This window comes from Oryctolagus cuniculus, chromosome 13 (genome assembly GCF_964237555.1).
Source record: "Oryctolagus cuniculus chromosome 13, mOryCun1.1, whole genome shotgun sequence".
NCBI classification, from domain to species: domain Eukaryota; kingdom Metazoa; phylum Chordata; class Mammalia; order Lagomorpha; family Leporidae; genus Oryctolagus; species Oryctolagus cuniculus.
Window position 1 is genome coordinate 78,463,158 of NC_091444.1, and position 27,476 is coordinate 78,490,633.

Genomic DNA, 27,476 nt, shown 5'->3' on the forward strand with positions numbered 1-27,476 from the left:
GGAAAGTAGCAAATAACAGATGTTTCTGTTGGTTGTTCTCTCTAGCCACTGAAGAACAGAAATTTAGCCACTGAAGAACAGCATTTAGTCTGAAAGATGTGACATATATTTCAAAGATGAGAAACAGTTCAGACTCCCTACCATCAGTACAAAAGATGAGGGCTGCAGGAAACCTAGGAAGGAATATCGTTGCAGGAGAACTGACCAAGAGTGTGAGAGGGGAACTACAGTGGAAGAATGGTCATGAATCAAATATAGGGGAGATTTAGGAGGAGGTAAATGAGCCAGTATCTATCTGGAAAATATTGAATGATACCCTTCTGATAATTACATCCTGCTGACCAAAGGGAAACTTTGCTGATATTTGTCCATGAGATGAGGATCAAACTTAGTAAGTTCCTAAGAACCCAGGGAATGGCAATGATGTTAGGCTGTATATAGTCAAGAATTTGAAGAAACAATTGACTGATCAGATCTTCTTGAATATCAACTCCATATTCATTGTATTTACTTACATTATAAATAATTTAGGATTATTTCTACCACATCCTTTTAAATGCTTTTAACATAAAACAAGGAAGATTTACAAATAAAAACACAAGCTACTAAATATTGGTATCAAATACATATAAAAGATAAATAATACATAAAATCAGCTATATTTTCCAAATAATATTTGAAGACATTAACTTTTAAGAGCATTTGTTGCAAATAAGTACAATTATTTGAGTTGTCACCTAGTTGTAAGAAATTAAGATTTGGGGAATTTAAAACTTGAGACAAGGTCATAGGTCGCTAGGTAAATAACTCAGACAGTGCTCAAGAGATTCTGGTATTCAAACTGATGTTGTTATTCTTTTGTTTACCTTTGTCCCATTAACAAATCTTTCTCGAGCCATGGACTTCATCTGAGACAAATCCAAACAGGATGTGAAACTGCTGTTTTTCCCAAATGACTCAATTCTTAATTTATAGGTAATGAATGTTGGAAGGTTCAAATGTAATTTCCTTGATTCTTTTCTGTATTTTATGTAGTAATTGGTATGCTGAATATTCCTCCACTGAAAAACATGTTCAATGATAAAAGTTATTATTTTTAAATTATTTTAAATTATTACTCTGTTCAAAATGTCTATGATAGTACTTTGAACATTAAACTTACACAAAAAAGTATTTATTTATTGAACAAAATGCACTTTTATAGAATATACACATCTGAATATTTCTCACAGGAGTCATTATAAGAAATGAAATAGGGGCTGGCACTGTGTTGCAGAGTGTTAAGCCCCCTCTGTAGTACTGGCATCCCATATGGATGCCTATTTGTGTCCCAACTGCTGCACTTCGAATCCAGCTCCCTGTTAATGGACTGTGAAAGCAGAGGAAGATGACCCAAGTCCTAGGGCCCCTGCAACCATATCGGAGACCAGGAAGAAGTTCCTGGCTTCTAGCTTCGGCCTGGCCCTGCACTGTGGCCATTTGGGGAGTGGACCAACAGATTGAAGGTATCTGTTTCTCTTTCTCTCTCTCGCTCTCGTTCTCTCTCTCTCTCTCACACACACACACACATACACACACTGTAACTCTGAATTTCAAATAAATAAATAAATAAATCTTGTAAAAAGTAAAAATAAAAAATAAAACAAAAATGAAAATACATTATTATAAGTGATATCTTAGAAATAAAAAGATAATAAGAGACTAGTATGAACAAGTTATATGCAAAGAAAATAGACATCCTGGAAGAAATAGATAAATTCCAAGAGAAATGCAGCATAAAATGGTAGAACCGGGGCAACATATAGAGATGGACACATCACTAATAAGCAATGAGATTCTGCTAGGAATGAAGACTACTACAAAAAGGAAAACCAGAAATCCAGTGGCTTCCTAACTTAATCTTAATCCTCATTTAAAGGATATCTGATGCACTAATGTTTTATAGCATGCCTCATACCATTCTTTGCAAAACATTTTCAGATTGAAGAGGAAGAAACACCTCCAACTTTGTCTTTATGACCAGCATTACTCTAATACCAAAGCCAGATAAGGACCCTATGAGAAAAAAATAGAGGACAAGATCACTTTTGAAGATAGATATGAAAACCCTCAATAAATACCAGCAAGCAGCATTCATCAGCAATTAGAAGGACTCTTCATTGTGCTCAAGTAGGAGTTGTCCTTGGGATGCAAGTGTCATTCAACATGCACAGACCAAAATGTGCACTATGCCACCTTAAAGGATGAAGACAAAGCAATGGGATCATCTTACTAAATGCAGAAAACTGGTTTGAAATATTCAGCAGGATCATTGTTATCATACAAAAATTTACGTATTTTTGCATGTTGCATTTGTATCCTCAAACTCTGCTGAATTCACTTATGAATTCTATATAGTTTAGACCCATTCTTTTCTTTTTTCTTCTATTTGTATAATCATGTCATCAGCAAATATGCGTAATTTTACTTACATAATTTTACTTCTTTCTATTTATTTGCTTTTTATTTCTTTTTATTTTTCTTTCTTTTTTCTTTTTATTTATTTATTTATTTATTTTTTGCCTAATAATTTGAGGGCTAGGTGGAAGAACATTGCTGAGAGTGGAATTTCTTGTCTAGTTCCAAATCAGGGTGGAAATGCTTGTCTTTTCCCCATTCATTATGTTGATAAATGTGTCTTTGTTGTATATTAGCTTTTATTGTATTGAGGTATACTTCTTCTTTGCTTAATTTATTCAATTTTTTAAATATGAATTGATGCTATAATGTAAAAATGCTTTTTACATTGATTAATAGGGTTATATGATTTTATCTTTCATTCTGTTTTTCTGATATATTACATGTATAGTTTTACTTTTTTTTAAAGATTTACTTTATTTATTTGAAAAACAGAGTTACAGAGAGAGGTAGAGACAGAGAGAGAGGTCTTCCATCCACTGGTTCACTCCCCAGATGGCCGCAAAGGCCAGATCTGCACCAATCTGAAGCCGGGAGCCGGGAGCTTCCTCCATGTTCCCCACATGGGTGCAGGGACCCAAAGACTTAAGACATCCTCCACTGCTTTCCCAGGCCATAGCAGAGAGCTGGATCGGAAGAGGAGTAGCTGGTACTAGATAGAACTGGAGTCCATAGGGGATGCCAGCGCTTCAAGCCAGGGATTTAACCCGCTGTGCCACAGTGCTGGACCCTAGTTTTACATTTATTAAGTTATCTCTCCATCCCTAGGATAAATTTCAGTTTGTCAGAATGATATTGGATTTTTTTTCATATTCTGCTGAATTTTATTTGCTAGTATTTTGTTCAGGAATGTTTGCATCATGTTCATAAGGGATATTTACTTACTATTACTTTTTTCCTTTTTTTTTCTTTTTACAGTAAACTTGTCTGGATATAGAATTATAGTAAAATAGACTTAGTGGAATAAGTTTGAAAGGTTTCTTCTTTCTCTACTTTTTGGAATAGTTTGAGAACAAGTGGCTTTATATTAGTTTTTCCTAAAAAGTTTGGTAAAGGGGCTAGTATTGTGGTGCAGTGGGTAAAATTGATAGGTGAGATGCCAGCATCCCATATGGGTGACAATTAGTGTCCCAGTTGCTCCTATTCTGATCCAGCTTTTTGCTCATAGCTTGAGAAAACCAGCCCAAGATGGCCTAAGTGTTTGGACCCCTACAATCCACGTGGAAGATCTGGATGAAGCTCCTGGTTTCTGGCTTCAATCTGTCTCAATTGCAACCATCTGGGGAGTTAAGTAGTAAATGAAACATTGACTCTCTGTCTCTCCCTTTCTCTTTGTAACTCTGCCTTTCAGTAAATAAATATATGTTTAAAAAGAAGTTTGGTAGAAATCAGTATTGAAGGGGCCGGCGCTGTGGCACAGTGGGTTAACGCCCTGGCCTGAAGTGCTGGTATTCCATATGGTCACCAGGTCTAGTCCCAGCTGCTCCTCTTCTGATCCAGCTCTCTGCTATGGCCTGGGTAGCAGTAGAAGATGGCCCAAATCCTTGGGCCCCTGCACCCACGTGGGAGACCCAGAGGAAGCTCCTGGCTCCTGGCTTCAGATCGGCGCAGCCCTGGGCTTTGTGGCCATCTGGGGAGTGAACCAGCATACGGAAGACCTTTCTCTCTGTCTCTACCTCTCTCTTTAACTCTGTCTTTTTTTTATTTTATTTTTTTATTTAGTAAATATAAATTTTCAAAGTACAGTTAATGGATTATGATGGCTTCCCCCCCCCCATAATTTCCCTCCCACTCGCACCCCTCCCAAATCCCACTCCCTCTCCCATTCCATTCACATCAAGATTCATTTTCAATTCTCTTTATATTCAGAAGGTCAATTCAGTATATATTAAGTAAAGATTTCATCAGTTTGCACCCACACAGAAACACGTGTAAAATACTGTTTCAGTACTAGTTATAGCATTACTTCACATTAAACAACACACTAAGGACAGATCCCACATGAGAAGTAAGTAGACAGTGACTCCTGTTGTTGACTTAACAATTTGACACTCTTGTTTATGGTGTCAGTAATCTCCCTAGGCTCTAGTCATGAGTTGCCAAGGCTGTGGAAGCCTTTTGAGTTCGCCGACTTCGATCTTATTCTGACAGGGTCATAGTCAAAGTGGAAGTTCTCTCCTCCCTTCAGAGAAAGGTATCTCCTTCTTTGATGGCCCCGTTCTTTCCATTGGGATCTCACTCGCAGAGATCTTCCATTTAGGTCTTCTTCTATTTTTTTTTTTTTTTCCCCAGGGTGTCTTGGCTTTCCATGCTTAAAATACTCTCATGGGCTCTTCAGCCATACCCGAATGCCTTAAGGGCTGATTCTGAGGCCAATTTAACTCTGTCTTTTAAATAAATAAAGTAAATCTTAAAAAAACAAAAGAAATCAGTATTGAAGCCATGTGATTTTGTGCTTAGTCCTCTAGTTTCCTAAGAAAATGGATATCAGCCTACCAATTTAACTATAGACTCTGATTTCTACTATACTGATTCTACTTTGTACAAATGGAACTGTGAAGAGTGAAAATATGTGCTACATTTAAAAGGTATTATGTACAAAGTATGATTTTATGTACACTAATTCAATGTTATTTTATGGACATGACATAAATATGTATATATTGATGAATTATACTTATAAGTATATTATTGGCACATTCAACTGATAGAACAAACAAAATATTTTGTTCTCACTTGGATATTCAACTCTATGTTTTTATTGTAAAGCATTTTAGCATTCTGAGATAATGTAAAAATGGAATGACCATATGCAACAGCTGCTGGCTCCTGTCTATAGATTGGTACAGTTTTGGCCATTGTGGCCATCTGGGGAGTGAACCAGCGGATGGAAGACCTTTCTCTGTCTCTATGCACATAAAGCTTATTTTAGAATATATTTATATTTTTTCAGTGTCATTACTGTTAAATATTCTTGTTACTCTTTTGCTGTGTCCCATTTTTACATTAAAAATTTTATGTATGGAGAGAAAGCAATTATATTATACCTATATCTATACCTGTATATATTTCTGTATTTATCTATATATCTATATCTGTCTATATATATACATTCATATATAAAATATATATATATTTATATGAAATCAGGAATCTTGTAAGTATCTAGGAACATATCACACATGAATAATGAGGGATTATACTATATGGATACATTACATCAAAAGAACTCCTCAAGAGATTAGGGCATCTTTTTCTGGAGTCATCAGTTTATTTCTTGCTTTTTAAACATTTATTTATTTATTTGAAAGACAGAGTTACAGAGAGATGGGAGGAAGGGAAAAACAGAGATAGAGATAGATCTGCCTGTTCACTCCCCAAATGCCTGCAAAAGCCAGGGATAGGCCAGGCCATAAACAGAAGCCACGTGAGTGACAGGGTCCGAGCAATTGATTCATCTTCTGATGCTTTCTAAGGCACATGCAAGGAGCTGGATCAGAAATGGAGCAGCAAGTCTTGAACCGACATGCAAGTGTTGAAGGCAGCGTCCTAACCCTGCTACAATACAACACTGGCCCAGTTTCTAAGATTGGAAAAATGTAACTAGTTAAAATATCATTTCTATGATTTATTCTGTGAAGTTTTGGTCCAAAATCAATCAAGCAATGCAGTTCCATTTGACCTTGCAATGATCACTGGAAAAACATTAATTAGATAATTTTGACCAGTCCATTATTCATTTCCCACTGCCACTAAGGAAAAGAAATATTTCATCAATATTATTTTACCTCTGATGTCACATTATCATCACTGACATAAATATTTCTCTCTATATAAAACAATTATTGAGTCCGTGATTCCCTACTCTATTCCTCTAGTAGGCAAAAGTAAGCACACTCAAGGTTCTGCCGTAAACACCTGAACACAAGGTTTTGTTATATTTTGAAGATGAAGATAGCAAGCCTTGAATGAAGAATACATGTGGACTTTAAAAAAAAAAAAGAGGACTTCAAACTTCCCAAGCTGTATAAAAGGAAGGTCATAGTAAAAAATTACCAAGGATGGCAAAATTCAAGTAGAGAACATAGCAGGGGATTATGGAATTTTGTTTGAAAATGTTGTGAGATGTGCATTGTAGTACACATGGAGATTCTATGTGGGCATTTCATGTTGCAACCTGTAGTTTTAGTTAAAATGCTAAGATTTGATGTTTATAGACATTGATAATATTTAAAGTGGTGAGAATATATATGATCATAAAGGGATTGAGTGAAGACAGAAAAGTGTCAAAAACACCTTAGGGCATTTCAAGTTCACAGTTTACGTTAATTCAAAGGTGAATCATTTGCAGAAAGACTATGAGATGCACATTTTGGTAGGATATGTCTCATCTAAAGGAAGTGGCTTGGGAAAGCCTATTTGACAGGAAAAAGGTAACCACAGGAATAAAAAGAGCTGAAGGTTTAAATGTTTGAGGGTATACCCAGGTCACAAAAATTGTCAGTCTCTGAGTTTCTTTTTTTTTTAAAGATTTATTTATTTTACTTGAAAGTCACAGTTACACAGAGAGAGAAGGAGAAGCAGGGAGAGAGAGACAGAGAGAGAGACTCTTCCATCCACTGGTTCACTCTCCAAATGGCCACAACGGCTGGAGCTGAGACAATCTGAAGCCAGGAGCCTGAAGCTTCTTTAGGGTCTCCCACATGGGTGCAGGGGCCCAAGGATTTGGGCCATCTTCCAATGCCTTCCCAGGCTATAGCAGAGAGCTGGATCAGAAGTGGAGCAGCTGGGTCTCGAACAGGTACCTATATGGGATGCTGGTGCTGCAGGCAGCCGCTTTACCCACTATGCCACAGCGCCAGCCCCAGTCTCTGTGTTTCTTGATCAGTAGTCCATGGACATAGTATCAACTTTTGAAGAATGTGCTTTAAAATGAGCTTCTGTCTCTGTTATGATTGTCTAATTATCCTTACATCACTAAGAGCCATACAAAATAATTTTAAATCTTTGTAAAAAATGTTCTGAAAAGAGAACAGATTTTAACAAGCATTAACTCTTCCTAAAGTGTATAGACAAGGGCTATATTTAATAATAAAATCTCAAAATATCAATTTCACTCATATACATTACTTTTTTGTACTCTGTATATTAGTTACTACAAATAAGGGAAACATTGATATTTGTCTTTTTGGACTTCCTTTTTCACGAAGCATAATGCTCTCCAATTGCATCCAGTTTGTTACAGATGTCAGGATTTCATTCCTTTTTATGGCTGAGTAGTATTCCATTGTCTATGTACACTGTTATTTCTTTACCCAGTTATCTCTTGTTGGACACTTGTGTTGATTCCATATCAGCTATTGTGAGTTGAGCTGCTATAAAAATGAGGGTACAGATAACTCTCTCATCTGCTGATTTCATTTCCTTTGGGTAAATTCCCAGCAGTGGAATTTCTGGGCCATATGATATACCTCTTTTAGATTCCTGAGGAATCTCCATACTGTCTTTCATAATGGTTGTATTCTCATCAACAGTGTATAGGGTACCTTCTCCCCCACATCTTTGTCAGCAATTGTCTTTTTTTTTAAGATTTACTTATTTTTTATTTGAAAGGCAGGGTTACAGAGAGGCAGAGAGAGAGAGATAGAGAGAGAGAGAGGGAGAGAGGTCTTCCATCCACTGGTTCACTACCCAAATGTCCACAACAGTTGGAGCTGTGCCAATCCAAAGCCAGGAGCCAGGAACTTCCTCTGAGTCCTCTGCATGGGTGCAGAGGCCCAAGACTTGGGCCATCTTCCATTGCTTTCCCCAGCCATAGCAGAGAGCTAGATTGGAAGTGGAGAGGCCGGGACTTGAATCAGCGTCCATATGGGATGCAGACACTGCAAGCCGTAGCCTTATCCACTACGCCACAGCATTGGCTTACCAGCATTTGTTATTTTTACTTTTTTTATTTTTGGATGATTGCCATGCTAACTGGGGTGAGAAGAAACTTCATTGTGGTTTTATTTATATTTCCCTAAAGGCTAGTGATCCTACCTTTGATCTGCAGAAAATAATAAAAAGGAATTTTGCCAATATTTAAAGGATAGGTTTAATTTCTACTTTCTCAGTATTTCTCACTCCTGACTCTTAAGCAATATTCCTGGCTAAATGCCCCTGAGTCCCACCCCCTGCAGCTCAACATCCCCCCAAAGATACCAAATATCCTGGCATCTGCAGCTATGATCCATAAGCTCCTGGAAGGGACCTCTGGACTCTTGGTCATCCTCGCAGTATTTCCTTGCTTTATGGGATTTGTACAGTGTGTTTTCTTGTTCCTGGAAGCATTGGAGAAGCAATGACGGAAAAGTCTTTGCTGACTGCTCTACAGGCAGACAACACTTCCCACCTGAATCCCAGGAATGACTGTGGACTATCTATCATCTCTCACCACAGGTCTACAGACTTCTAGGTAAAATCAGTTTGAGGGACTAAGAAATTAGAATAAAACTAAGCAGGCAAGTAATAAAATCAGTGGTAGGTAAAAATCTTTAATACAACAAGATTGCTTTATTTTCCATAATGACAAAAGTTGTAGCCATTACTTCATACCCCATGGATACAGCTCTAGTTGAGGTCCAGTTTTAAAACAGCATAGATTAACCAGAAGAGAGTTACCCAGTCACCAGCATCTGAGATGTCGCTTGCCCTACAACACTCTTGGGAGAACTTGTAGTAGAATCGTGAAAAAGGTCTCCACGTTAATATTCATCAGAAAATGGGTAATTTGGGTGTCCAATAAAGCTAAAATGAGAAAAATAAAAAATCATCTCTGCGACCATATTTGTAGAATACTAAGTAAGTGGTTTCTGTGATGCTACTATTAGAGAAAAATAAAAATTTTTTGTTTTGGTTTTATAAGATGATTATATCCATGAGCATAACTTTATGATAAATATATTTAATCACAATCAAACTTTTCAAATCATATTTCTTTACCTGGAACTTAGTATACAGATCATACACAGAAAGAAATTCAAATATAATCCTCTAACATAACTGCATTTTCAACTATGCAAAGCTATACCCAGTGCTCTTACATCAGATTTTCAAGGATAATAGAAACATATTCAAACATACTGTTCAATTCTAAAGAGTTCACAGGTTATAGGTCACTGCTAGTAAGCTGGCGTCATTTGTATTAATTCTTCAATTATTTACTCACAGCCCATGATTCTTAGCATAATATATTATGAAATGAATTTTATTGCTGAGACAAAGTTTGGTGTCCAAATGCTTCCTGTATTATTTGCATATTTATATATTCCTAACTATATAAGATATAAGGTGGCAACACAATCAATACTTATTAAAAAATTTAATGGGAGTGGGAATTATACATTGCTTGATACTCTCTTTGCCACTCTCCTAATCTTTGCATTATGTCTCATTTTTCTTTATAATAATCAAACAGTAACAATTATAACACATCTACCAATAAGTACTACTTTGCATTACATTAAACTCTTTTATATATTTTCACCTTTATTTCTATCACAAAAAATTACCTTAGGTAGAATAAATACATAATCCTTGTTACCATCATTTATAGTATTTTTGCTTACAGGATAAAAGGAGAGTAAAGATCTTTTGTTGGGTGTGATTTCTCTTTCATTGTGATATTTTTTACTCCATTCTTATTCTCTTTCTTTGAAATCTACTTTAAGACTTCATCCTCTGCATAGATATCACCATATTTCAGAAAATCATAACCAAATGTTTTTATCGACCTTGTAAGTTCAGGCTTTCTCAAGGTAAATGAAGGATTTGAGTCCTTAACAAACACAGTGAAAAGGAAGGGGGAAATTTCAAACTAGAAACACGTTAATTTCCAAGTCTGTAGGGACAATTCCATATGGAAGGGATATATTTTACTGTATATGGACATCCTAAGGCTAATTTTCATATTCTTTTAACAGGTTCGCATATGTATTGCTTTCTGTACTTATTAACAGCTAGACTTTTATTCATAAAAGACCAGGAGTATTAGCAAGATTATTCCAAAAATAAAAAAAGCTATCTTATGAAGCAAACTGCTATCTCAAATAAGGCTTATTTCCATCTATTCTTGAAGCTATGTTTGAAACATCATCAACCCTTAAAGATCATCAGGTATTGCTCTATGCATTGCTCAAACTAATGGACTTCTTTTCTTAGGATTTCATTATTAGTGTGACTTATTGAAATTTATCTCCAAATAAATTTTGCTTTAATGTGGTAACACTCATTCTTCTATTTTCTTTCGCTGAAAACATTTTTAATGTGTAAACTTAGCAAGACTTCTGAAATCAGTACTGCTTTGTTTCAAAAATACAGGTGAAACTTTTTAACTTAATTTATAAGTTCTTACATGTACATGTTTAGGGAAGAGAATGATGTCAAACAAACTTACTAATGTAAAAAAGAACAAGTCCCATGTTTTGCAGTATAATCTAAATTTTTCTAAACACTGCAAGATTCAAGACTATTTTGTCCAGAAAACCTACCAAAAATAAGCCAATCATTTATGAAAATGGGGATTCTAGTTGTGCATTACAGTTACTGAGATTATTTATTTACTTATATGTCTATAAAATCTTGGAAGACAAATTATTTTAATGACCTATGATATAAACAGACTTGAATGAAGACAATTACTCAACCACAGGGTCATTGGAAATGCCTTCAATCTGATAGGAATTGAAGTTTGGAAGAAGTATATATCATGTTACAAATATTGAATCAGGCTACATTGCTGATTCCCAGAATGCATGTCCACAAATCGTTGGGCAAAAGAAGCTAATGCCTTTCCCACATTCCTCTTCAGAAAATGAATGAAGGCAACACATTTACCAAAGCAACTTACAAATCAGCAGGATAATAGCGAAGATTTTTGTTCAGGCCATCCAGAGCTTTCATGTCCTCTGAAGACAACTGAAATTCAAACACCTGTTAGAGAAAATACAACATTTTGTTATTTTTATAATGAATATTTGCCAATCTAGAAAATTCTGAAGAGTTTCCAAACATTTTGAGACATCAAACAAATCACTCATCAATAAATAATGGGTGTTGGTTGAAAAACAAACTAGTGCCACTATGATGGAAGATAGTATGGAGATTCCTCATAAATATGAAAATATTTCCAGTGCTCTTCCAGCCATCCCATTCCTGGGCTAGAGAAATTAAATTGACATATGAAGAATTATCTGTACCCCCATATTTACAACTCAATTCACAATAGCTATGATACAAGATCAACCCATATGTTCACCAACTGATGATAAGATAAATAAAACGTGGTTTATATAACAATGGAGTACAACTTAACCACAAAAAAGCAAGAAATTCTGCCTTTTCCAACAAAGCATAATCAACTGGGGAGCATTATGCTTAGTGAAATAAGTCAGACCACAAAAGACAGATACCTTGTGTTTTCTCTGATTTGTGGTAGCTAACATATAGAATACACAGATGAATATATACACATACACCTAAATATAGAAGAGTGAAATTGACATCCAATGATTTGATTACTTTTTAAAACCCTTGTGTATATTCCTGAAGAACAGATGTTCAACTTTTTACTTGTTGAACACCATATTTAGTTGAGCATTAAGTCTGTGGTTACAAAATAAATTGAATTAATGTTATCACAAATTAAAAGAAAAAAGAAAGGAAGAAAGGAAAAGGAGGGATGGAGGGAACAAGGGAAGAAGGGAAATATCAATATGTCTTGGAATTGTATCTATTAAATACATAAATTTGTTCTCTTTATATTAAAAATAAATAATAATAATATAATAAAATCAACACTGTGTGAGGAGTTGGTTTTGTGGCCCAGAGGTTTAATCAGCCACCTGCAATGCAGTCATTCTTTGTCGGCACCAATTGGAGTCCCAGCTGCTTGACTCGTGATCCAGGTCCCTGCTGATGAGCCTGGGAAAGCAATGGAGGAAGAAGGAAGAACCAAGTGCATGGATACTTCTACCCTTGTGGGAATCTCAGATGGAGTTCCAGACTCCTGGCTTCAACCTGGTACAGACCTAGTGTTGTGACCATTGGGGAGTGAATCAACAGATGAAAGATTCTCTCTCTCTCTCTCTCCCTCACCTTTTTCCCCTTCCTCCCTCTCATACTTTCTCTGTACCTCTGCCTTTCTAGTGAATAAATTAAATCTTCAAAGAAAAACCACCAGTGAAAAATAAATAAAAGTGCAGTAATAGTTATAATATATTGAAGCTTCACAACACTACAGATAAAAAGAGGTCGCGGGGCTAGCACTGTAGCACAGTTTGTTAAAGCCCCAGCCTGCAGCCTGGCATCCTATATGGGCTCTGGTCTGCTGGTTCGAGTCTAGGCTGCTCCACTTTTTTTTTTTATTTCATGTCTTATTTATTTTCAATTGAGGTGCAATAAACATGAGGGATACAAATAACTCTTCCATAGGCTGATTTCTTCTTATAGATTTTATCTGATTCCATATAGATTTCTCTTTTTTTTCAACTTTTATTTAATAAATATAAATTTCCAATGTACAACTTTTGGATTATAGCGGCTTTTCCCCCCATAACCTCTCCACTTCTGATCCAGCTCTCTGCTATGCCCTGGGAAACAACAGAAGATAGTCCAAGTCCTTGAGCCCCTGCACTCATGTAGGACACTTGGAAGAAGCTCCTGGCTTCAGATCAGCTCAGCTCTGGCTATCACGGTCATTTGGGGAGAGAACCAGCAGGATGGAAGAACTATCTCTCTCTGGTTCTACCTCTCTCTGTAACTCTGTCTTTCAAATAAATAAAATAAATGTTTTAAAAAAAAAGAGGTCTCAACATTAATGAGCTGTAGAAGGATGCTGACATTATTCAAACAAGATAGGGCCATGCACTTACAAGATCTAGAAGATTCTAAAAGCAAACTTTGAAATATATAAGATTATTTAAAGTTCCTGAAACAGTTGCATGTTTATATCCCATCCCTGAAGAAAGAAAGAAAAGAACAAAAAAAATGATAATTTGAAAAAGAAAAAAGTGTGTTAAGTTCTCCAGAAATTAATGAAGAGTTTCAATTCAATGTCAAACAATAAACTTTTATTCTATGTGGAAACTGAAAAGTCCTTACAAATTTTATGTAACAGTTAATTCAATGAAAATTAACCAAGACATTTTAAATATGAGGTGTTAGAAAGTGTATACCATACTGGAAACCAGAGCTCTATTTTCCAACATAAGGAGGATACTACAGAAAAAAAATAATATATTGAAGCGAGGAGCGAATTCAGATACTTAATTTGTGAGATGAAAGGAGGGTCACTGATGTGTCAGACTGTCAGAGTGACACAGTTAGAGAGTGAATGAGAGAGATACACAATGTGCAACAGAAAGACAGAGACCTCTCATCTGGAAATTAGTTTGGATCTCTAACAAGGGTTATGTTCACCCAAGCTCTAGGCATATAACTTGTTGATTCCCGTGGAGTGCATTAGCAGCAAGACAGAAGCAGGACTGAGGCTCAAATCCAGGCACTTCAGTATGGGCTATGGGCATCCCAAGCAATAAATCAAATTCTTAATCTTCATATTCTTTTTTAAAGTTTGGATGCATGTCAGTGGACTCTTACATATATTTCACAAGATATTTTAAAAATACCAGTTGAATTAATAACCAAATTTAGAAAGAAAGACTATAACATTTTATAGATAATACAGTAAAATGTCATCCTGTTCCCATATACGGGAAAATTTACATCAGCTACAAAGATTTAACTACACAAGAATAGGAATTTTTATTGTGAAAGTATATCATATCGGGGGCCAGCACTGTGGCACAGTGGGTTAACGCCCTGGCCTGAAGCACTGGCATCCCATATGGGTGCCGGTTCTAGTCCCAGCTGCTCCTCTTCCGATCCAGCTCTCTGCTGTGGCCTGGGAAAGCAGTAGAAGATGGCCCAAGTTCTTGAGCCCCTGAACCCACGTGGGAGACCTGGAAGAAGTTCCTGGCTCCTGGCTTCAGATTGGCGCAGCTCCAGCTGTTGTGGCCAATTGGAGAGTGAACCATCAGATGGAAGACCTCTCTCTCTCTGCCTCTCTTCTCTCTGTGTAACTCTCTTTCAAATAAATAAATAAAAATCTTTTTTTAAAAAAGAAAATATATCAAAGAGAATGCAATTTATGAGAACAGGTTTTTAAAAGATCTACTCATTTATTTGAAAGGCATAGTTTCAAAAAGAGAAGGAAAGTCAGAGAGAGTTATTCCAACTTCCGGCTCACTCTCCAAATTGCCACAACAGCTGAGGCTGGGCCAGACTGAAGCCAGGAGCTAGGAGATTCAAACTAATCTCCCATGGGGGTGGCAAGAGCCCAAACACATGGACAATACTCCACTGTTCTCCCAGGCACTATAGGAGGGCGCTGGATCAGGAGTGGAGCAGCCAGAGCTAGAATTAGCTGCCATATGGGATCCTGGAGTTGCTGGCAATAGCTTTACCTGCTGCATCACACGGGCCCTGAGAACAAATTTTAATAAATACATCTCGATATGAAATTAAAGCCCAGAATACACAAACTAGATCAATTAGGAAAATATTGCCCAATACACCAGTTTGCTAGGCTCCATGCCCTTTGGATCCATTATCTATTACACAACAATTTCAGTGTGGCCTGGTCTGTTCACTGGTCATAGAAATTGTCAGAAGCAATTGCTAGGCAGTTCTGAGAAGGCTTTGCCAGTATGAAATGATTGCCTTTGCATTGTGCCATGTAATGAAGTGAAAACTAGGACACTTAGCTGGAGGATGAAAAAGTACTTGGAGGAGCACTGAGGCATCCCATGCAGTGCTCAATTAACATCCTAGAAGAGAGCTGCCTCATTTACGAATGCACAAGGCAGTGGATTGCAAGTACATGAGAGCGCCCAGGCTTAACTCCCAATCCACATAATGATGTTAAAAGTTAGTCACATACAATCATCTGTGCAGAAGATATTTTTACTTTTCAACTACAATAGCTAATGGTAAGATAATGGTTTCTTAATTGAAAACACAGACAGTCAATCTGTTTAAATGAACAAAGACTTGAATTGGTGATTCACTGGACAGGAATACCAAAGCGAAAAAAATGAATATTAAACTGTATGAGTTCTAAAATTGCAAAAATATAATAATTTATAAATCAAAAATCACCTCATAAAATACCTTAATTTCAGAAAATAAAGATGTCTTGCATAATGCTTACACAAGAAACTGCCAGTTTAATGCTGAACACCAGTTCTCTGTTTTCTGTCCAATGATACTTTGTCTACCCATTATGTCTCATTAGATACAGAAATATTGAAAGCATTTGCAAATATTTGGTGCAAACTTCTTGACACCTTGCAAGGAAGATAAAATGTGAAGGATCCTGTGTAGGATCTTTCACGCCTTCAGCCCCACATGGTCTTCACCTGAATGTTCTCTTTAATCTCCTTTTCAATGAAACTCTTGGCCAGGACCACAACTCCACGCTGCAGCTGGTAGCGAAGGGCAATCAGGGCTGGACTTCGCTTGTGCTTTTTTGCCAAGGCACAGATGACTGGGTCTTCCAGGAGAACTGGGTAGCTCTGATCCACCCTGCAAAAACAGGTAGAAAAGCTGACCTCCTGATGCAGGGCATTCAGTTTAACAAGAAGCTTTCAGAACAGACTGGGGGCCCACCCTAGACCAGTGCTTCTCAAAGGTGGTACATGGAAAAGCGGGGTTAGTATCACCTGAGATGTTGTTACAGATATAGATTACCCTTCTCTCTGAGCCAGTTCAGAGTTAACTCCACAAAACAAAGTGCTGTAAACCAATAGTATTTCATCAACAGTAGGCTTTATGTCATCTTTTTATTTTCCTTTTACCATTTTGGATCTCGACTTGATCCCAGAGCACCATAGGCAACCAGAACAATGTCTTTGGACTTGCAGAAATCCAGCAGTTTGCTCTGGTTGAGATAGAGATGACATTCCACCTGTGAGTAGACAAGATTGAAAAGTATCAGAGTATATGAAATGTTAATATTAAAATAAAGGGAAACTTAAAAAGTTAAAGAAGTTGAATTTAGAAATGAGGCATAGAAATTTAAACTAAAAACATCAATTGAAGTTTTTAAATTTTGCATTAGAGACTTTATTTTATTTGAAAAGCAGAGAGAAGGAGACACAGAAAGAGAGAGAGAGAAACAGAGAAAGGGAGAGAGAGATAGGTAAAAACAGAGAGGCATACACAGAAAGAGAGACAGAGAGGAGAGAGAGAAGAGTTCTAACTGCTGTTCACTCCCCCAAATTACCTACAATGGCCAGGACTATTCCAGGGCAAAATTAGAGCCCAAAGCTCCACCTGAGTCACGAATGTTGGTTGCAGGGGCCCAAGTACTTCAACCACCTTGTACTTTCCTAAGTGCATTAGCAAGGAGCTAGATTGGAAGTTGAGCAACAGCACCTTGAACTGGATCTCCAACAAGAGATGCAGATTCAAAAACTTGTTTACTTAACATGTTGCACCACAGTGACAGCCTCCAAATAAAGATTTTTTTAAAAACAACAATTTAGACAGTTTTTTTCCTGGAAATGCACAATACGACATTTCTCAGAAGAAGCAGCTCTTTGACTAGATAGATCATGGTTGCTAAATCACATTTTCTGTGTTAAAGGTAGATGACAAACACTACATTAGGGACAAGGAAATCACACTTTGAGCTTTGGTCTTTGTGTCAGAAAGTAAAAATTTTTCTAATACTCCTAATGGAAACTCTGAGAGAATAAAAAAACAGTCTCACTTATTTCATCTGAGTAGATTGGAATATCCAAAGAAAAATGAGTAAAACTAATTTTAACTCATAGACTAAATAGAAACTCATGAGTCTATAAATATGAATATATAAAAAGAGAAAAAGAGCAAGAGATATGAAATAAAAATATTTGCCTCTGATGATGGTGATTTTTACTATAACTTTTTTCTCATTAAAGGCAAGATATTAAAGTTAACCTATCTTATAGGAATAGTTATAGTTTATGATGACAATATGCAAAACTCAAGTATGAGAACTATAAAAGCACAATTAAAATGCAAATAACTTTGCAAACCCCAAAGTAATAACTAGTTAAAACAAAAATCATCCATGAGTGCTCATCTATTACGTAAAATTTGTTAAGATATGTTACATCCTCTGTTGAATATTATCACCTACATTACTATCAATTTCAATAGGTGAAAATAAATGTTCACAAAAGGAGATGTGGCTCTGACTGGCTTAAAAAGTGACCAAAATATACATCACTAAACAAGGGAAAACAATCTTTCTATGCTGTCTCTTGGAATACAATTTGATGAACACAGAATTCTAAGGTGGTCTTCATGACAAAAATGTTTAACCTTAATATAATGAACCATCCAAACCTAACTTCTAACTTACAGAAAGTTGAAGTAGAGAAACAAGTGATTATTACAAGACAACAGTCTGATGAGTCTAGAACAATTGACAAAATGTGCATAGATATCACAAAAAAAAAAAAAGATTTCTGAACTTTGAGGAAAAAAGCATGAGAAATATGACAGAATTCTATGTGTGAATTATTATTTTGTTGCCCTTAAAAGAAAAGACATCTGGGAGTATTAATAGAAAATTATAATACTTAATGACATTAAATGCTAAGAGGTAGAAATTATTAAGTACCTTAATTCAGATTATGAAAACTCTAACTGTATGGGAGAATGTCTTCTATCATACGAGATGTGTGAGTTCTGCAGGGATAAGCTATCACCAACACATTTTATCAAGAGGTTCAGCCAAATATTGCACATACTTATTAATATAAACTTATACACCTATTAACTTTAGAAATATGAAAAATATAACAATCTGAGAACAGGAGAGAGAATGGGAATATCAGCATTACCAAAATTTCCAGATGTATGAAAGTTTTTAAAGTAAAAAACTGGAATAAAGCTAATACTAAAAGCCATAATAATTTAGTAAAAATTTTCTTGAAAATCAGAGTACTACATCATTACAGAGAAAACTGATAGACTTTATAAGCCATATTTTCATGTGAATATGTTTACTGAGTGAACTGTACTAATTTAGAACATGAAACATTTCAAACTGTTTACTGGGTGACTGTACTAATTTAGAACATGAAACAAGCTAAATTTTAATGTTGTTGCATGGTTTATTTGAAAACAAAAGCAGAGATTAGATGTAGATTAAAATGAATTCAAGAATGAAATCAGCTTAGGTTTTGCTAAAGTTTCCTGAGTGTTAATATGGGCCACAACAGCAACACCATAAAAAGTAACTTTCTCCCTCTTGTCCAATTTATTTTCCTAGTGTCCAGTAATTTTTTCTTGCATCTAAAACTCTGTTCAGGCACCCAAAAGACAAATACCAAGAAGATTCAGATATCCAAAAACTAAACAAACTCTTTCCATCTATGTTCTCCTACATTCACGCTATCTTTATTTACTGCCCATTACATATTTTCATGGTCCTCTCTGCTACATACAGTGCTATCACATTCAGTGATTGATAAATCCATCTTCTCACTGAGGTTTGACTCGTGACTTCTCCTTTCTTGATCATTTTTACCTCCCTAGATTCTTACACATATTGAGCACTAGTGTCCTTACCTATTCAATAAGACATCACCACATACAGAGACAATAGAGGGTGCTACTTGCCCCCCACAGAGGGGCACAGAGGCTTTGCCTCTTCCTAAGCATACTTTGAATGAGAATGGAAGACAAGTGGACTCTTGTCAGTGGTACAGGAAGAAGGGATTGAAAAGCAGAAGGAGAGGAGGCTGAGAGTCCTCACCTGGTTGCAGACAGGCTTGTACTTGAGCCCTGGCTTGCTCAGAATCATCTCCAACTGCCTGTGGTTGAAGTTGGACACCCCGATGGACTTGGCCAATCCTGCATCCTTACACTTTTCCATGGCCTAGGAGGAAATATTGTGATAAAATTTTTCCACAAATGGCTAGAATAATTTAAAGGCATGATAACACCAGTAGAAAGAGATGATAATGAAACTAATGGTCATTGACTGATAGAGAAAAAAAAATATAGAACAGAGAGGGAGATGGTGACATTAAGGAAAGAAATCACAGTGTTCTCCATAGGAATCCAGAGAAATTACTGTATGTGAATAAAAAAAAATGATCTCCATTTCTTTTTGTGACATCCCCCACTCCAGTATAGTAACTCTTTTAACAGTGGCATGATTTCTACAAGCAAAATGCATAACCCATTCTTTTAACTTTAATTGTGATCTGAATCTCCTGTTCTTGACTTCTTTGTACTCACTCCTCCAAATACTCACCTCCCAAGTTGCACAGATATCCACTGTATCATGCATTATTTTTCCTTGTTCATCTTTCGGGTATAGCTCCTTCCCAGGCTAGAATAAAAGCAGTAATTTTACACTATATTACCAGACTGAGGTATGCACACCCTATATGCACACCCAGATGTATTTAGGGGAGGAACAATAAACATCAATGAAAAATGTGGAACAACATTCCACAGACATGTTTGCCATGCGTATTGTATATGAAGTGGTAAAGAATGACATTGTTACAGACATTTTTCTCACATCTATTATGTGTGTGTTAATGAATACTATTTTCTAGACCCTAATTGTGTCCTATGGGTTTATATTACTTTGTGTGCTCTGTTCTTTCATATACAGAAATATCCATTTTACCTTGAAAATCTGTAGTTACATGACCTTGATCTTCACCAATAATGGATTGTAATCTTTACCCAGGCTAAACAGTCAGTGTTCCTTATCTCGCTGACAACATGGGAATCTAACAGCATGCACTTGTACCACAGAGCATGGATCAAGGGTCTGTTCTATAAAAATTGTAATACTAGAAGATGCAGATCACCTCTTAAATCATGGCCATGAGTTCAGAAGTACCCCTTAGCCATATATGCCACCATGAAAAGGCTGAGACCAAAACTATATTAATCCTGTGGTAGTGTTGTGGAAAACTAGAGATACAAAGTTTTCCAAAGGTTATTTATTCTGTACCTTACTAATGGCTTAGGATCCCCATTACAGAATCCAGTAGACTATATTGCTTAAACAATTTTGAGCAGTTTCTCTACCTTACATACAACAGGCTTCTGCAACTTTATCAGTATCACTTAGTCATCCATGAAAATGATGGTCACACTACAGCTAACATGAAATAAATTTGATGTTGTTAATCTCCTCTCCTACCTTCATAGCTGCTGGATAATGCATAAGGTACAGATCAACATAGTCCAGTTGAAGTTTTTTCAGTGACTGCTCCAAGCCTGTTCGAACCAACTCTGGTCGAAAGAAAGTGCACCAAAGCTGCAGGGGTTAAACAGGGGAAGTTGTGCAGAATGAATGCATTAGCCAAATTTCATGGTTTCTTTCAGCTAATACAGGAGGAAAATGAACTCTTCCTTTTGGATTTCATGTGTCCTGACATGACATCAGAACCGCTATCATTTGTTTGGATATTTTTCATAAGTAAACTAATTCATGGTAGATATTATACCAGAGACAGATATGCTATCAATTAACTATAATGACAACTGTTTTGATTATATTTGAAAGAGTTTACAAATCAAAGAGATAACGGTGTTGAGAAAGAAATAAACAGAAATATTGGAAATGAAAAACTGAACAATTAAAAAATATAGAGGGGGGCCAGCATTGGGGTGTAGCAGCTAAAGCCGCTGCCTGTGATGCCTACATCATAGCTCCTGGTTTTAGTGTGGCCCACCTCTACCATTGTGGTCATTGCAGAGCAAACCAGTGGATGAAGGATCACTCTCTCTCTCTCTCTTTCTCTCTATCACATTCATCTCTCTTTCTGTAACTCTGCCTTTCAAATAAGTAAATAAATCTTTAAAAAATACTATGGACAGTCTTAACAAAGGATGAGAAAAGCAGAATAAAGAATATATGATTATATGAGAGGTCTTTTGAAATAACAGAAAAAATATAAAGGAAAAAAAATTAATGAAAAAAAAGTCCAGGATCTCTTGAATACCATTATATAAGTCTTTGGAATTCATGAAGGAATGGAGAAAAAGAATGACTAAGAAAACTTAGTCAATGAAGTCCTAGCAGGAAACTTCCCCCATTTGTAGAAAGTTATGGACTTCCAGATACATGAAGCTCACAGACCCCCACTCAGCCATGATAAGAGAACATCCTCACCATGGCACATTTTACTCAAACTTTGAGAAGGAAAACATAAGGAGAATGTCCTGAGATTTTCAAGAGAAAAGCTCAAGGTCACCTTTAAAGGTCATCCCATGGGATTCATAGATTTCTCAGCAAAAGCACTGAAGGCCAGGATACAATGAGGAGACACAGTTTAAGTTCTGAAAAAAATGTAAAACTGCCAATCCATAATACTTTACCTAGAAAAACTTTCATTTGTTAGTGAAGGTGAAATAAAGAGCTTCCAAAATAGAAAAAAATAATTAATCACTATGCAGCTAACATTAAAAAAGATCTCATAAGGATGTATTTAATACAGAAACAGGTCACTCTCTCAGAATTGCCTCTCACTTTGTCATTCTACATTTCAAAATAATTTTAAAAATCGTTAAAAAAGTATTTTGGAAACACAAAAGGCCCTGGTCAGAGGCGTCACAATACGAATACCAATACCAGATTTTAAGACATATTACAAGGCTATTATAACCAAAACATTATGGTACTGGCAAAAGTAGATATGTAGACCACTGGGGCAGACTAGAATCCTCAGACCCAAAACCACAAATCTATAATCAAATCAAATTTAGCAAACATCATAAAACACATTCTGTGGAGAAAGAACAGTCTATTCAACAAATGATGTGGGGAAAATTAGATATCCACATGTAGATATTTGAAGCAAAACATTTATCTTACTTAGAGACTATAGAAAAAATAATCGAGGAGCCAGCACAGTGGCATAGCAAGTAAAGCTGGTGCCTGCAGTGACGGCATCCCTTATGGGCACCAGTTTGAGTCCCGCTACTCCACTTCCAATCCTACTCCCTGCTAATGTTCCTGAAAATCATCAAAAGATGGCTGAAGTCCTTGGGCCCCTTCACATACTTGGGAGACCTAGAAGAAGCTCCAGGTTCATGGCTTCAGATTGAATCAGCTCTGGCCATTGCAGTCATTTGAGGAGTGAACCAGTAGATGGAAAACTTTTTTCTCTCTGCCTTTCTGTAACTCTACCTTTCAAGTAAATAAAATGAATCTTAAAAAAAAAAAAATCTCAAAATGTGTCAAGCATCTAAATTCAAGATCTGAAATTATCAAACAACTAAAGAAAAACAGAGAAAACACTAAAGAAATTATCCCAAAGATTACTTAGGTAAGAATCCAAAAGCACAGGGAATAAAAGCAAAGCTGGATAAATGAGATTTTATCAAGCTATGAAGCTTCTACACAGCCAAGAAGCAGGTGAAGAGGAAATCAATAGAATGGGGGAGAATATTTTCAAACTATCTATCTGATGAAAATTTAATATCCAAACACTGTATAAGGAGAACAATAAACTCAACAACAATAAAATAAACAGTCCTGTCAAGAAATGTGCAAGGGATATAAATTGAAATTTTGCAAAGAAGAAAAAGATTGGAGTGTCAAAACACTCTGGAAAAAAAAAAAAAAACCCTAAATGAAAGATCTCTGCGAACTTCCACTTTGACTACGACCTTGTCTAAATATGATCAGAGTTGGTAAACCCAAAAGGCTTCCATAGCCTTTGCAACTCATGACAAGAGCCTAGGGTGATTACTGATGCCATAAACAAGAGTGTCAATTTGTTAAGTCAACAACAGGAGTCACTGTGCACTTACTCCTCATGTAGGAGCTCTGTCCTTAATGTGCTGTACATTGTGATTTAATGCTATAACTAGTACTCAAACAGTATTTTTCACTTTGTGTTTCTATGTGGGTGCAAACTGTTGAAATATTTACTTAATATATGCTAAACTGATCTTCTGTATATAAAGAGAATTGAAAATGAATCTTGATGTGAATGGAAGGGGGGAGGGAGAGGGAAAAGGGAGGGTTGTGGGTGGGAGGGACGTTATGGGGGGGGGCCATTGTAATCCATAAGCTGTACTTCGGAAATTTATATTCATTAAATAAAAGTTAAAAAAAAAAAGAAGAAGAAAAAGATTGCCCAACAGACAAATGAAAAAATATTTAGTTTCAGTAGCCATCAGGGAAAAGAAAATCAAAGACTGCAATTAGGCATTATGTCACTACAATTAGAATGACTGTAATCAAATTAAGAAATAATAATAATAATAGTTAAAAATGATGGCAAAATTGTGCTGAGAGTGATGCCCTCATACATTGTTTGTAAGAATGTAATTAATACAACTATTATGGAAAACAGTCTGGATATTCTGCAAAAAACTGAAATGGATCCACCATAGGAGTCAGATATCACACTTCTGGGAATATATCTCAGGGAAGTGAAATCAGCATATGAAAAATATACAGGGGCTGGCGCCATGGCTCACTTGGTTAATCCTCTGCCAACAGTGCCGGCATCCCATATGGGCACCAGTTCTAGTCCTGGTTGCTCCTCTTCCAGTCCAGCTCTCTGCTGTGGCCTAGGAGGGCAGTGGAGGATGGCCCAAGTCCTTGGGCCCCTGCACCCACATGGGAGACCAGGAAGAAGCACCTGGCTCCTGGCTTCAGATCGGCGCAGCGCCGACCGAAGTGGCCATTTGGGGAGTGAACCAACGGAAGGAAGACCTTTCTCTCTGTCTCTCTTTCTCACTGTCTCTAACTCTGTCAAATAAAAAATAAATAAATAAGTAAATAAAAAGAAAAATATATCTTCTTCTGCATGTTTATAACAGTCCAAATTGCAAGAGCAAAAAAATAAAAGGAGAGAAAACCAATATAAAATCCATCAGTTACTCAAGAGTAGATAAACAAAATGTGGTTTATATAAATGATAAGAAATTCCTTAAACCACAAAAATTATTTAAATCTTGATATTTTCAACAAAAAAAATTGATGAAATTGAGTTTCATTATATGAAGAAAAACAAGCCCAACACAGGAAGATTATGGATGTCATTGCTATGAATCACACATTTTGTGATATTTATCTTCATGTTTTCAAGAAAAAATAATGTCTATGTGTACACATATACTTATATAAAGGGATATAGCAAAATACTAAAAATTGTTAAAACTTAACAGAAAAAATAAATGTAAAAAGCAAATAAAAAGAAAATGTGTCATTTAAATTTGGAAATAAGAACAGCTCATTGACAACTAAAGACCAAATCATAGAATTATCACACAAATCACATTTCAATAATTAATACATTTACACATCAAATATTCAATACCTTTGAAGTGTAGAATATATCTTCTCTCTTCACAGTGCCATCTGTAATCTTGCTTCGGATGGCAAGACCTACTTCCTCTTCATTTTGATATGCATGAGAAGAATCAATATGGCGATAACCAACGTCTATAGCTATTTTGGTAGCCTCCCCAGCCTCACTCTTAGGAACCTAGAGAAATAGCCAAAAGTGAGATCCATGTGATTAGATTACTTCTGAAATTATCAGTGACTTTCCAGGAATCAATTTTTTTTTTCTCTTGTCTTAGAATAAGACTGCATTTTGGGGAAATGTATGTATTTCAATTTGCCTGAGTTTTCCCTAATTATTAGCAAGATGTACGCAAGTCAGAATCCTCCCCACACTGGGCCACCTTATTTTTTTTTTTTTTTTTGACAGGCAGAGTGGACAGTGAGAGAGAGAGACAGAGAGAAAGGTCTTCCTTTGCCGTTGGTTCACCCTCCAATGGCCGCCGCGGCCGGCGCGCTGCGACCGGCGCACCTCGCTGATCCGATGGCAGGAGCCAGGAGCCAGGTGCTTTTCCTGGTCTCCCATGGGGTGCAGGGCCCAAGCACCTGGGCCATCCTCCACTGCACTCCCTGGCCACAGCAGAGGGCTGGCCTGGAAGAGGGGCAACTGGGACAGAATCCGGCGCCCCGACCGGGACTAGAACCCGGTGTGCCGGTGCCGCTAGGCGGAGGATTAGCCTAGTGAGCCGCGGCGCCGGCCTGGGCCACCTTATTAATCACTGGCATCAACATCCCTCAAGAACTATGCCAGCTTTATTGATTTGATGGAAGGACATAAAGGATGCAGCAAAAAAGTTAATACGGTTATTATTTATACAGTGAATTCACAAATGATAGTTACCAGAGGAGAGAATTAAAAGGAATGAAGAATGGAAAAGTATAGTGCAAGATCATATGCATCCCTTACAGTGAAATAAGTAGAACATATTCAATTCTGAGAAAATTTGAATTTGACAGCCTTTAAAAACTTATCTGTAAAGAAAATTGTTTCTTTAGTCTCCATTTATAAGATTTTTCATTGAGGTTGGGTTGCATAGATTCTCGCTTTTAGCCCACAACTTAGTCTACTCCCTCAGCAAAAAGCAGGGATACATACACACCACTATCTGCACAGGCAGGGTAGCTACAACCACCATCCAAATTAGGTAGGGAGGTGCCAGTGCAGTGGCGCAGCAGGTTAAAGTCCTGGTCTGAAGTGCCTGCATCCCATATGGGTGCTGGTTCTAGTCCCAGCTGCTCCTTATCCAATCTAGTTCTCTGCTATGGCCTGGGAAAGCAGTAGAAGATGGCCCAAGTCCTTGGGCCCCAGCACCCATGTGGGAAACCTGGAAGAAGCTCGTGGCTCTTGACTTCAGATCAGCGCAGCTCTGACCATTGCGGCCATCTAGGGAGTGAACCAGTAGATGGAAGACTTTTCTCTCTGTCTCTACCTCTCTCTGTAACAATGTCATTCAAATAAATAAAATAAATCTTAAAAAAAAAATACTTTACCTGGTGACCTTGATCATTCCCTCTCTTTCATTCCACCTCACCCTGAAAAGTTAACTAGGTTTTGGTACCTGTTCAAAATACTCGTCATTCATTTCCTTAGATCTCATACAGTATAAGCTAAAAATGTAAATTTGGGGTAAACAATCCCATGCTATACAATTACATTATCAGAGGATGGTACCAGTATGTAGTATTCCCTCTACAGTGATTACTTTTATTCAATATAACCATATGCGATATTTCTTTGAGTTATGTTTGTTAAAATGAACGAATAATATAGTCTAGCTCTTAATGGGTTCTAGTTTCTACCTATTATATTTCCATTCAGGCCAGTTAGTTGGAATTGAGAGTAGTATAAAGGAAAGTCTATCCAAAATGCAATAATTAATCTGCAGTGCTTAAGACTAACCCTTGAGCAGAAAAGCACTGCTCGCTTTTTTATATTCTATGAATTTCCTCTCTAGTAACAAAAATTGCCTGCATCACTCCTTGTTGTAAAGAGAAAATACTTCTTGAATTAAGAAAAGCAGAGAAATAATGGCAACTGCAACCACCAGGCAGGCAGTCTTGTTAAGGATTAGCATTTTCCTCATTATCCAAGTAAATAGATTGAAACAGAAAGCAAAACAACTACCCAGCATCCTCAGCAGGGGGCCACAGGATCTGTCAGGAAGAGTGAAGTGTGTGACTAAGTTCAGTATTCTGCATGAAACAGCTGTAGCCTGGGGAACTGGAGAACCAACAAAACTTGTAGTCACACAGAAATTGGCTGCCTTCCCACCACCTAAGTCTATTTTCTTTTGTCCCCTCAAGCACAAAGCAACTGAGATTACCGCATCGGGTGCATAGGTGCCAAGTCCCAGTACAGGAATGGAGTGACCATCGTTTAATGCCGCTCGCTGATGTTTAGGATCCATTGCTTCCACTCTGCTGGTTAAGCACACTCTGCTTATTTCTGCTGCCTTCAAAGGAATAACAGGAAGTCAGCACTCCAACTGCCTGGATAAAGATCTATGACTTGTGGGAGGAGTGAACTTAAAGCAGTAAAGTTTTTGTTGCTCGTAAAAAAAAAAAAAAAAAAAAAAAAAAAAAACATTACATT

The 27,476-nt window shown here is 36.8% G+C and overlaps 2 protein-coding genes across 2 annotated transcripts in view; both read right to left on the reverse strand.

The window, feature by feature from the left end:
• LOC103345168 (aldo-keto reductase family 1 member C3-like) overlaps window positions 1–27,476 on the reverse strand; it is a 226,041-nt gene that overhangs the window by 76,213 nt on the left and 122,352 nt on the right. The gene's annotated exons all lie outside the window — the stretch shown is intronic.
• Window positions 8,971–27,367, reverse strand: PGER6 (prostaglandin-E(2) 9-reductase). Its single transcript, XM_002721693.5, has 9 exons — window positions 27,208–27,367; window positions 24,858–25,025; window positions 20,720–20,836; window positions 19,811–19,888; window positions 19,307–19,429; window positions 16,353–16,462; window positions 15,915–16,080; window positions 11,345–11,427; window positions 8,971–9,243 (listed from the first exon to the last, which is right to left on the reverse strand). Exons 1-9 carry the CDS (start codon window positions 27,289–27,291, stop codon window positions 9,201–9,203), a joined length of 972 nt encoding a protein of 323 aa, XP_002721739.1. The 5' UTR covers window positions 27,292–27,367; the 3' UTR covers window positions 8,971–9,200.

Bases quoted from the DNA above. Each gene is read 5' to 3' on its own strand.
- PGER6 (XM_002721693.5), bottom strand. From the start codon at position 27,291: ATGGATCCTAAACATCAGCGAGCGGCATTAAACGATGGTCACTCCATT. The intron at 19,889-20,719 runs GTAGGAGAGGAG...CTTTTATTCTAG, and splicing joins ATTATCCAGCAGCTATGAAG to CCTGGGAAGGAGCTATACCC. The intron at 11,428-15,914 runs GTGAAGACCATG...TTTCTCTAACAG, and splicing joins AGATTAAAGAGAACATTCAG to GTGTTTGAATTTCAGTTGTC.